At 36.2% G+C, this 13,350-nt stretch overlaps 1 protein-coding gene across 5 annotated transcripts in view; it reads right to left on the reverse strand.

The window, feature by feature from the left end:
• Positions 1–13,350, reverse strand: part of CERT1 (ceramide transporter 1) — a 143,317-nt gene that overhangs the window by 83,699 nt on the left and 46,268 nt on the right. For all 5 annotated transcript variants that reach the window (XM_064376060.1, XM_064376062.1, XM_064376063.1 and 2 more), the window contains exon 3: positions 11,622–11,738. In XM_064376060.1, coding sequence (XP_064232130.1) covers positions 11,622–11,738 — 117 coding nt within the window. The remainder of the gene's footprint in view (positions 1–11,621; positions 11,739–13,350) is intronic.

Here is a 13,350-nt window from a genome sequence, read left to right on the forward strand (position 1 = left end):
TCTGTGCCAAGGATTCAGCCTGAGGTGGAAAGGTAAGGTCTTCTTAGAGTCTCTTCTAGGCCTGTACCTTTTCCTGAGTACATACTGTCATCACTTTCTAATTTTTCTTATATATGCATTTGTTTATGAATGTCCTAGTCTTTAATGACTGGCTCCAAAAAGAAAAAGAAAAATTAAGGAGAAAGAGGGCATCAGTCCTTTACGTCCCCTGGAAATCACTTCAGCCAGAAGGGAAGGGACCTGCAACAACAATGGTTACCCACCAATTAGTCTGCATTTCTGTGATAAGAAGTCATAACTAGCAGTGGGAGCATATATCCCTGGTATTTGGAGGACAGGATCCTTTGTGCTCACTCTGGCTCCCTTGTTTGATTCTGGCTCTATATATACAAGTTGTATATATAGATTGCTCTAGGAATGCATGCACAGCTGCCTGCCACGGGGCTGGGATGGGTGGAGGTATAGGAAGCTACTAATGTGCTAAGAGCTGAAATTAACAGCAATTTACCATTCAAGCCTTCCTTGGAACTTGCAAGCATTCAGTAGACTCCAGAGTTTGAAAATAGTTATATCAGCCATATTTGGCTAATGGAATTGTTGTCATAATTGGCTAGTGGAATATGTCCAAAAAATATCACACATACTTGGCTAGTGGAATTGTTGTCTAGGTGGGGAGACAGATTCTTGGTGCTTCCTGCTCTGCCATCTTCCCCAAATCCTACCTTCATCCATAATTTTTTTGAAGGAAAAGGTGCACAGAAGAGGAAAATATACTACTGTCTGGGTTATGACTGAAGGTAGTTTCTATATTTTGTTGTTGTTTTTTTTTGTTAAAGAGACAGGGTCTTATTGTATTACCCCGGCTAAAGTGCAGTAATACGATCATAGCTCACTGCAGCCTCAAACTGCAGGCTCAAGTGATCCTCCTGCCTCAGCCTCCCCAGTAGATGGGACTACAGGTGTGTGCTACCATGCCCGGCGTTTATCTTCCTACTTTATCATTAACAAATATTACTTTAAAAAACCATGGCTGAGGAGTCAATAAAATTTATGTAATACAACAATTTACAGGAATAGTTTTAAGACTTGATAAGCACTGTTAGAGCTAACTGTATGAGTATTTTAGGTTGCTGTTCTTGAAATAATGTTACCTACCACTTACCAATCAATGTTCTCATAATCCATTCAATTTCATTTTTATGTAAAATGGGGACTTCTATGAGAATTAAATAATTCATTAAAGTGCTAAATTCTTCCTTCTAGCCCTCTACAGATCAGAGGAGTACTATTAAAAAGAACAAGGGCTAAGAACTGAACAGTGATATAACCATTCCTGTATTAATCATTATTTGCCTATGAAGTACATGGCCTTTCTGTGTGACTGAAAAATGACAGAATTGTTTTCAGCTAAGATAATATTTTAACCTATGGGGTACTAATTTACTTTGCTTCCTATATTTATTATTCCTACCCCAATGTTGTTTTTCATTCTCATTATCAGACAAGCTGAGAATATGTACCAAGAAGATAATATAAGCACAATACTTTTTTTTTTTTTTGATATGGAGTTCGCTCTTGTTGCCCAGGATAGAGTACAATGGTGTGATCTTGGGTAACTGCAACCTCTGCCTCCCGGGTTCAAGTGATTCTCCTGCCTCAGCCTCCTGAGTAGCTGGGATTATAGGCATGTGCCACCATGCCTGGCTAATTTTGTAGTGTTAGTAGACAGGGTTTCTCCATGTTGGTCAAGCTGGTCTCAAACTCCTGACCCAGGTTATCTGCCCGCCTTGACCTCCCTAAGTGCTGGGATTACAAGCACAAGCCACTGTGCCTGGCCAAGCACCATACTTTTAAGTGATTGGTTAAAAAGATTTATTTGATGAAAAAGAGCAGTTCTGTGTTGACTTTGGGAAACATTTTCCCCCAGCTAATGTCCAATATACTCAGCAAGTAAAATTAGAAAACAGTTTCTATTGCCGTCATTATGTGTAAACCATGTCTCCCACCATTACTTTTCCATATTAAATATAGAAAAAAGCAGAATCTGTCAGGCGCGGTGTCACGTGCCTATAGTCCCAGCTACTAGGGAGGCTGAGGCTGCAGGATCGCTTGAGTCCAGGAGTTCTGGGCTGTAGTGTGCTACATCATTATCGGGTGTCCGCACTAAGTTCAGCATCAATATGGTGACCTCCCGGGAGTGGGGGACCAAGAGGTTGCCTAAGAAGGGGTGAACCGACCCAGGCTGGAAATGGAGCAGGTCAAAACTCCTGTGCTGATCAGTAGTGGGATCATGCTTGTGAATAGCCACTGCACTCCAGCCTGGGCAACACAGCAAGACCCTGTCTATAAAAAAAAAAAAAAAAAGCAGAGTCCCATCTGTCCCAGTGACTATCAGAAATCTTTCCTCTTCATTAAATAAAAATTTAAATACAATATTAGGACATTGTACAGAAATAACTTTTGCAGTATATACCTCATTTTCTTTAATACCTTCTGTAAGAATTATATGGAACAGTTGACTCTACATTAACTGTTTTTTTTTAATATCTTGTTACCTAAATAGTTTACAAAATACAGGATAGAGAAATAAGCTGAGAATCTAGTAACAGTAACCTAAATTGTTAGTGACAAACATATAGTGAGCATTGTAAAAATATGAAAATCTGGTAAACTATGTAAAATTATAAAATGCATATTCAGGACATTATACTTGTATAACTGCCAATCCCACCCTTTCCTTTAAACTTTCTTTTTTTTTTTTTTTTTTTGAGATGGAGTATCGCTGTTGTTATCCAGGTTGGAGTACAATGGCGTGATCTCAGCTCACTGCAATCTCTGCCTCCTGGGTTCAAGCAATTCTCCTGCCTCAGCCTCCCGAAGAGCTGGGACTACAGGCACGTACCACCATGCCCAGCTAATTTTTTTGTATTTTCAGTAGAGACGGGGTTTCACCATGTTGACCAGGATGGTCTCAATCTCTTGATCTCGTGATCCACCTGCCTCGGCCTCCCAAAGTGCTGGGATTATAGGCGTGAGCCACTGTGCCCGGTCTAAACTTCCTTTAAAACTAAATAATTAACAATAGTAATGTGGTGTGAAATGGTAATTAGACATTTTCTTTTTACTTTGGGACATGCTAAGAGATTAAGGCAGTTAGCAGTTGAAACCAAAAAATAGAAAAATGACAAACCGAGCAAACAAAAACTAAGAATAGGAGAGTAAAAGTTATGAATAAACAGGAATTACAAATAAGAGAAAAGAAATAATCGGATGAAACAGATACACTAATTGTAGCTGCGGGCAGTTGACTGGAGTTTTTAACAATAAAGAGCACTGGAGTTAAGTATACAATTTCACCTTTCCTTGCAAGTCGGGTATTCTAAATTCTCTTGGTTGCTGGGAATTTTCCCATTTCTCAAGAAAATACAGGTTGGCCTCTATTCCTAAAGAGCTTAAGTAAAATGAATGGACCTATGACATCAATACTTGTGAGATTTTCAAATTTTCAATACGCATCTGAGCAGAGGGGACATCTATGCTCAGCTTTAGTAGATACTGCAAAATTGTCTTCCAAGTGTGTGCACAATTTACAACTTCCATCAGCAGTGTATGAGATTACTTGTTGCTCCACATCCTCACCAATACTTGGGTGTTTTTTTTTTTTTTTTTTTAAAGCCATTCTGGTAGGTACATGGTGGTAACTCACTGAGGTTTAAATTTGCATATCTCTGATGATTAATAGCATGGAATACCTTTATTTATGTTTATTACCCATTTGGACATCCTATTACGAAGCAGCAGTCAAATCTTTTGCCTTTTTTCCCCTTAACTGAACTGCCTAAACGTTTTGTATTGATTTGTAAGGATCTCCCCATCTTTTTGACATAGTATCTTGTTAAGTTACATCTCTCTGACTGGCTATATTAGTTAATATGATTAGCTATCTAAGTATCTTCTTTCTTCACTATTCAATGTACAATCTTTCCAATCCTTTTACCATCGTGGTAAGAGCTAATCACCTTCCCAGACAGAAGAACCCACATGAAAAAAAATCACTGAACTTTCTTCTCTCTCCAAGATTTACTTTTTGAAGTATTTACATGTAAACCAAAAATAAAATTCTAGGCACCCCCCACAACCAGCTTAATGTATCCTCTTCCTGGCCAAGGGGACTCAACTAAACTTGAAAAACTAGTTCAGACTAAGACTGGAATGGAGGTGGGTCAGGCATGCCTCATTATACTCTCTCCTCCCTTGGGAGTTCAGGTTTGGGCTGACCAGCATTAATATTAAAAGAGATTCTAAGACTGACAGAAAAGACTCCATAGCAAGAAGATACCAAATTCCAACCTGACTCTAGTATTAACATCACATAGCAGAGAGGAGGGCCCTGAAAGAAACCAAAGTGTTTTACGCCAAAATACATTCCTTTATATTTTAAAATGGCCCTGCAAAACTGTCTCTTATAGGGGAAACTTACTTCCTATAGAGAATACTTTTCCCTTTCCAGGTCTTTTTCTGATACTGAAGAAACTGAGTCTAGAACCTTTCAAGGATGTGTATAAGAAACATTTGCCTTCTACTGCCTCTGGTGGGGAAGCCACCTATGAGACTTCATCTACCTAAGAAAGAACCTTAGTGTCCATAATCCCTTATCTTAACCAAGCCACTTCTTTCTATTGATTCTAGCCTTTGAATAACTCTTTCAACAAATGGCCAATCAGAAAATCTTTGAATCTACCAATGACCCTGTAAACCTCCCACCCCTTCGAGGTTTTCCTGCTTTTCTGGACTGAACCAATGTATGTCTCACATGCACTGTTGATATTTTATGTCTCCTAAAACATAACCCAAGCTGTAACCCAACCATCTTGGGCACATGTTCTCAGGACCTCCTAGGGCTGTGTCATGGGTCATGATCCATAACCTTGACAAAATAAACTTCTAATGTCTCAGATACCAGTTTTCAAATATTGCAGGCAAGAAAAACTGACAAATATGAAGTTACTTTATAAGCCCTTGACAACTGAATTATTTTTATTCTAGATGACTACAAAAACTAAAGAGGGTTGGTTGGTACCTTATTTTCCTCTTTGATTTCACCAACCTCAAAAATGCTGGTACTTTAATATTATCTACATTGAGGCATTTAAAAAAATTTAACCATGTATGGATTACTGCATGCAATTTAACAGTTAACTCCCATTATTAGGAACCAAATTCTTGATTTTAATGACTGAAACATCCAGAGACAACATGAAGTTTCTTTGCTGGGTAATAAAGGTCAGTTGTGATTCTATGTACTGATTTTTCTACAACTTAAATGAGAAAATGGCAGAGCCCTGACCACTGTGAGAACCATGTATTTATACTTCCCTCAAGATTTAAAACTCTTGAATGTAGGTAGGAAGTAAAACTTGATCCTCTGTCACCATCATATGATGCTAACAGGTAAATGGAGACTTGGTTCTAATACACCCATGAAATTAATTATATGAAGTGTACACTCAAAATAATGTTACATTTGCATTCTTAAACACTTTCCAATTCAACCATATTCAAATGCAAAGCTAAGTTTTATATAATTTATAAAGCAGACAAGTAAAGAAAGGATATCTGTTAAAATATAATATTGATTTAAAATGGCATACACTAACAGTATGACTTTATATGACCTTGATATTTAAAAACTACTAAGAATTAATAATACTGCCACCTAGCTATTTTAAAACTTTCCTAAGCTTAAGTCAAATTTAAGACAAAAGCAATGAAAGTGTCAACTAAGTAGAAATTGCTCTTGAAATTAGAAAAAAAAAGTAGCAAATCAGACTCTGACAGAGCATGGGGGAAATATTTCATCATGGCAAAGCAACAAAACTTGTGTCACCAATGCTTTCCTGATTCCTACAAAGAAGTTTAATTAGAATATATCTGAGTCTTTAAGAAGCTATGGTCTACATAATATAGATATGAGGAATAAACAGAAAATATGAGGATATCGTGATTCAAGAAGTCCATGATTTATGTCAACAAAACATAATTCACAGAAATACATACTTAAAGCACAGAATTGTTTGCTGGCCAAAAGCCCTGGTTCTTGGGTCAGAAAGACCTAGGTCTGAATGCTGGCTCCTTCGCTAACTGATTGACCTTGGATAAGTTATTCAACCTCTCTGTGCCCCAATTTTAATCTGTAAAAATAGGATAATAATGCTAATCTCATGATAGTAAGGAAAAAATGAGATAATATATATAAAGAGCTTATCATATTAGGCATATATTAATCCTCAAAAATGTTAGCTATCTTCACACCATCATCATTATTGTCTAGAAGTCCTGTAAAATAAAACTCCTTTTGTTTGCACACGCGTATGTATGAGCAAGTGGAGAGTGTGTGAATGCGCATGTGTGAAACAGATTAATACAAAGAACTTATAATCAGTATAAGGGTCTCCAGAGAAGGAAGGAAAAGAAACCCCCAACCTCCTCTTCCAGATGTTGAAAATAACTAAAATCTGCCAGGTAAGCCCTAACAAAAGCCCAAGAAGAAGAAAAGGCATTAAAAGCCCATCTAATGGGATCAGAACCACTAACCTCAAATGTACTACTAATGTCAAGTGGTACAATGATGAAGTAACTGAAGTGAACTGAATAAGCTGGAATGTTGGTGCCAGGCTAACCACAAAGTCTTGGTTTATCATGGATAGGTTATTTTGTTTGCTTGTTTTTGTTACGGTGTGAGGGGGTGAGGGTATAGTAACATATACCATAAACTATCAATTTTTCCTCCTTTAAATAACTTACCAAGGCCACTCAGCTAGTATTAGGTTGGTTCAAATGCAATTAAAGTTTTTGCATTGTTGAAATTTGCCATTTGATAATGGAATACATTCTTAAATAAATGTGTTTACATTATAAATCATTTTAATGTGCATTTCTTGCTTTACTTTTTGCTAATGACTTAGTATTTGCTGTTTAGGTATTTATTTTAGACTACAAAAATTATGTTAGACAAAAAGCAAATAAAGCAAAGTCAAGTGATTTTCTTATTTGAGTACTAAATGGGTTGTAAAGCAGCGGAGACAACTTGCAACATCAACAATGCATTTGGCCCAGTGCTAATGAAAGTACACTGCAGAGGTGGTTCAAGAAGTGTGCAAAGCGGATGAGAGAGCTTTGAAGATGAGGAGCGCAGTGGCTGGCCATCAGATGTCGACAACGACCAACTAAGAGGAATCATGGAAGCTGATCCTCTTACAACTACACTAGAAGTTGCCGAATAACTCAATGTCGACCATTCTATAGTTGTTCAGGATTTGAAGCAAATTGGAAAGGTGAAAAAACTTGATGAGCGGGTGCCTCACGAACTGAGTGAAAATTAAAAAAAACTGTAGTTCTGAAATGTCAGTCATCTTCTCTTATTCTACGTAACAACGAAGAACCATGTCTTGATCAGATTGTTATGTGTGAAGAAAAATTGGATTTTATACAGCAACTGGTAACGACTAGCTCAGTGGTTGGACCAAGAAAAAGTTCCAAAGCACTTCTCAAAGCCAAATTTGCACCAAAAAAAGGTCATGGTCACTGTGTGGTGATTTGCTGCTGGTCTGATCTACTACAGCTTTCTGAATCCCAGTGAAACCATTACATCTGAAAAGTATGCTTAGCAAATCGATGAGATGCACAGGAAACTGCAATGCCTGCAGCTGGTTCTAGTCAACAGAAAGGGCCCAATTCTTCCCCACAACATCTGACTGCACGTTGCACAACCAATGTTTCAAAAGTTGAATGAATTGGGTTACGAAGTTTTGCCTCATCTGTCATATTCACCTGACCTCTTGCCAAGTGACTACTACTTTCTTCTTCAAGCATCTTGACAACTTTTTTGCAGGGAAAACACTTCCGCAACCATCAGCATGCAGAAAATGCTTTCCAAGAGTTCACAGAATCCCGAATCATGGAGTTTTATGCTACAGGAATAATCAAACTTAATTCTTATTGGCAAAAATGTGTTGATTGCAATGGTTCCTATTTTGATTAATAAAGATGTGTTTGAGCCTAGTTAAAATGATTTAAAAAATCATGATCTAAAACTTCAGTTACTTTTGTACTAATCTAATACACAGTAGTGCCAGGATTCAAATCCACATTTGCCAGACTCCAGAATCCAGTACTGAAACAGTTACCAATATAATATACTGTCCTTTTTGACAATCCATAGGCAAAAAGAAAAATAAATTTGTATTTATCTTCCACTGGTATAGTAGAAGAACTCAGATGACACACTCTAATTTGCAGGAGGTTAGCTCATGGGAATTGTTTATAAACAACTGGTTTATTAATGGTAACAGAGAGACGAGAATTAACACAAAATTGAATTCTCAGAAATCATGAACTATAAGACAGCACAGTCTTAGGCAAATTACTTAATTTTAATTTAAACCTCAGTTTCCTCTCCTGCAAAATAATACGTCCTTTATTTTTCAGGATAGTAGGGAGAAAATAAAACACATAAAGCACTTAATACAATAATTAGTCCTTGGTGATCTTCTATAAGTGACAGCTCCTACCATTATCATTATTACGCCTGTACAGTTTTACAGAGAGTATCAAGACAATGATGCATACTTAAATAGTAAAATTACTAAACTTAGCTTCTACAGTATTGACTTAATGATACTGAAGAATGAATCAAGAAACATCTCACTAGCCCTGGTCTATGGGAGAAAAAAAACCAATTGTGTTTGGTAACAACATTTGACATTTCTCCCTCTTACATGTTAAATAACTCAAAAATTTACTTTTAGAATTCATATTCTAAATATGAATTCACTTAAATATTCACTGATAGGCTGCTCAGTTGGCATACATACATATTTTACTTTAGTACGTTAAATAACATTAACAACAACAATTAACAATAATTTCTCCTTGTCTACGAATAAACTTTCTTTAAAAATAAGAAAGGGCGGCTGGGTGCGGAGGCTCATGCCTGTAATCCCAGGACTTTGGGAAGCCGACTCCGGCAGATCTCTTGAGTTCACGAGTTCAAGATCAGCCTGGGTAGCATGGTGAAACCCTCTTTCTACCAAAAATACAAAAAATTAATTAGCTAGGCTGGTGGCATGTGCCTGTAGTCCATCTACTTGGGAGGCTAAGGTGAGAGGATCACTTGAGCCCAGGAGGCAGAGGCTGAAGAGAGCCAAGATCTTACTCCACACTAGGTGACAGAGTGACCTCATCTCAAAAAAAAAAAAAGAAAGAGCAAGAGTGTACAATGTGTAACAACCCTGCAGTTGAATATTTTTTTCCAAGAACTTAAAATCACTGGAAATTTGTTATCTCAGCTTAAGTCCCACTGTTCTGAGGACACTCAAAGATTAAATCTATCCATTGTTCAAAGATGTAAATAAATCAATAGTATAGGAGAAATAGATGCTTCATGCATAATCTTCACTAAAGGAAAAAAACACAAAACAGGAACCTTGCAAAGGAACTGTCATTGAACTTTACTGAGAAAAGTGAGCAAAATAAAATATGTTTAATTAAAACAGAAAAAAACTAGCTCTGTAATTTAAATCAACTGATTAAAATCACCCTTAAAGGTCATCTCAGTTAGAAATATAGAAATTAATTCTACTTAATAACATCTTTAATCACTAGTGAGACAGCCAGCCCTGATTAAATAACATGAAACAGGCTGTTCTCCTTATATGCATATTTAGCTACTTTCACCTAATGCAAAACTCTTCATCTGAAACAAGATGGTATAATTTAGTGAATTTACTTGGGACTCCAAATCTCTTGCTTTTCCCTATATGCCATAAGGGGGAAAATATATCAGTCATTCTGGTAAGTAACTTTGCATGTTATCTCATTTATGTCTTACAACAACTTTGAGCAAAGTACCAACATTGGCAGCTGAGAATAAACACTAAGAAGAGGTTAATTACCATGGCCAAGCTCACACATGTCATACATGGCAGATACTGTTGCATGTAAGGCCTGGCTCCAAAGCATTGAGATTTTTGGAATACTAGCTCATTTCTCTCTTAAATAATAGAAAAATAATAATTGTTTTTCCATGTTTAGACTTTTCTGAATTAACATTACCAAGATAACTAAGACTTAGAAAATGTTTTAAACATTTAATACTAAAGTTTAAATATATAGTCCTAAAGCTAAAACAAAGAAAAACAGAAAGGTAACATAGTCAATTTTGTTTAGGCTGAGGAAATTTTTTATTTTTATTTTTATTTTTTTTAAAGACGGGGTTTCACCATGTTGGTCAGGCTGGTCTTGAACTCCTGACCTCAGGTGATCCGCCCGCCTTGGCCTCCAAAGTGCTTGGATTATAGGTGTGAGCCACCGCGCCCGGCCTTTTTATTTTTATCATTTTTATTTTTATTTTTAAAGATGGGAAGCTGGGGGAAATCTTAATCAATAAACCAAGAAACAAAGGTAACATGATTGATATCAAGAAGTATGTAATTGTGAAATCTCAGGCCAGACTGGTTTTTCTTGGGTGTATGTGTGTGTGTTTTGTGACTATTAAAAATAACCAAAACAGGTGTTTCAACTACAACTTTGTGAAACTCAAACGAACAAGTACAGGCAAGTATATAAACAAGCGAAACTTCTTTTAAGTCACACTTAAGAATGACGTGGTGGATTTAAAACTTTGTTCTTTGTTTTATCATGATATTATTGAATTAGCTAATAATGCAGATTTAGTAATATATATTTCTTTAGTCTACTTAATATTTATTAATACAAGTCAAAGACTAGCTTTAAATTATATAAATGTACCTTATATATTTATATAAAAAAGACTTTCTATAGGTTTATCATTAGATAGCTTCACATTTACAAAGATTAACTGATTCACAAATGTTTGCACTAAGAATTTACCCAAATAGTTATTACAAAAGTCAGCACTGAAGCTTTTACAAAGTTAGGGTTTTATAATCCAATGTTATTTCAAAAATCCTTTTCTTTAGATCATAAAAAAGGTATTTATTATGAATCAAATCCTAAATGAAAAATCAAAATATGTTTTATGAAAAAGGGGATATTTTTGTTTTAATTAACAATGAAAAATATTTATCTTTTTTTTTTTTTTTAAATGAGACGGAGACTCACTCTGTTGCCCAGGCTGGAGGGCAACAGCTTGATCTCGGCTCACTGCAACCTCCACCTCTCAGGTTCAAGCAATTCTACTGCCTCAGCTGCCTGAGTAGGTGGGATTTACAGACACGTGCCACGACACCTGGCTAATTTTTGTATTTTTAGTAGAGAGGCGGTTTCACCATGTTGCCCAGGCTAGTCTCAAATTCCTGACCTCCTGACCCACCCGCCTAGGCCTCCCAAAGTATTGGGATTACAGGCATGAGCCACTGTGCCTGGCCAAAAAATATTTATCATAGCAACTACCCTTAGTATAACTAAAGTGTTAAAAATAAAATTAATTCAAAAATTTACATGTGAACTGCTTTAATCTTCACCACACAAATAGTGTTCAATGTTTCAGTAACTAATGTCACATGTCAATTTATTTTTAAGGCAGTGTCAACAATCTCTTACCTAGTCCTCCATGGACAGGTAAACATTAGGGATCTTACCTTGTGCTGTTCAATGGCATCTATCCATTGCTGTCTATGATCTGGATCCTGAGCACGAAGATACCAAACACTATCATTTACACTAATATCAAATCGACATTCATCAAAATCATGAGGCTGTGGAGAAAAAGTAGAAAATGAAAAACAAAGCTAATTATATCCTTAGAAGTGTTACACCTCAAAGTCAAAACATGAACACACTCATTCTGTGCTGGTGGGAGACTTGTTACTTTTTATTTTTCTACTCAAATAACTTATCTGAAGATGTCTCAGATAAGAATGCATAGAGGCACAGTTACCAAAAGCCAAATTTCACTCACAACTCTTACAAATGAGTTGTCACATATGCTACAAACATCTATTTCTAAAACAGAGCTGAGATTTTTCATCAAATGCTTTGACTTGACTAGTGAGAACACCACCAAACGGATACCTTTTATTTTTATTTATTTTACACATGAGGGTCTTGCTCTACTGCCTAGGCTGGAGTGCAATGGCATGATCATAGGCTCACTGCAGCCTTGACCTCCTGGGATCAAGTGATCCTCATGCCCCTCAAGTAACTGGGACTATTGGCACACACCACCATGCCCTGCTAATTTTTAAATTTTTTTTTAAAGATGGAGTCTTGCTTTGTTTGCCCAGGCTGGTCTCAAACTCCTGGCCTCAAACAATCCTGCCACCTTGGCCTCTCATGTTACTGGGGTTACAAGCACCAGTTACTTGTGCCCAGCCAACTGCATAATTTTTTTTAAAAAGTCAAAATAAGTTTTAGAATAGATATTTACTACTTTTTTCTTACTCCATTATTCAAAAGTAAATTCCCATTTTTAATAATTTTATTTCATGAAGTATTCTTGATATCTTATTTATCAAATTTTATGAAATTTAACAAAGCAAGATAAAAATAATGCTAACACCATCCTTTAAGTATCTAAAATTAACCTCTAGGCTTTTACATGTCTTTGACAGTAACTACCAGGAGCACTTCCAGCTAAAGGAAAAAATAAAATGATTATCACGTAAGATCTACGTAAGCTATCTAGAGAAACTCTGCACTAATGTGTAAACATTTAGTGAAAATGTCAACTTTTCGATTCAGTGCTCTTGACTCTTCTTAAGAATATATAAAATGAGTATTTTACCTCCTTGTTTTTATTTATTTATTATTTTTTTTAATGAGAGAAAGAAAAATGGGGAGAGAGAACAGGATTCTTGCTCTATTGCCTGGGCTGGAATGCAATCTAAAAATAGGTATTAAAAACCTCTTTTATGCCGATAATTGTGCTTAAAAACGGAGACAGGAAGGAATAAGGCAAGAAAGTAACAAACAAACAGCCAATCAATATTTCATTTATGTCTGTGAAATACTATGCAAATGCTGAAGAGTGATTTATTTCCAATTATGTAGTCACTTTCAAAATAGGTGTAATATGATACTGAGAAAAATGTATGTTCTGTGGACCTGGGGTGGAGAATTCTATAAATATTCACTAAGTTTACTTATTCCAGGTCTAAGTTCAAATCATAGATGTCCCTATTAATTTTCTATGTCATTGATTTGTCGAATATTAACAATGTGGTGTCAAAATCTCCCGCTATTTTTGTGCGGGAGTCCAGGTCTCTTTATAAGTCATTAAGAACTTGTCTTATGTATCTGGGTGCTCCTGTATTGGGTGTATATATATTTATAATCATTAACTCCTGTTGTTGCATTGATCCTTTTACC

This window comes from Aotus nancymaae, unplaced genomic scaffold, assembly GCF_030222135.1.
Source record: "Aotus nancymaae isolate 86718 unplaced genomic scaffold, 86718_ANA_hifiasm-v0.15.2.pri h1tg000014l, whole genome shotgun sequence".
NCBI classification, from domain to species: Eukaryota; Metazoa; Chordata; class Mammalia; order Primates; family Aotidae; genus Aotus; species Aotus nancymaae.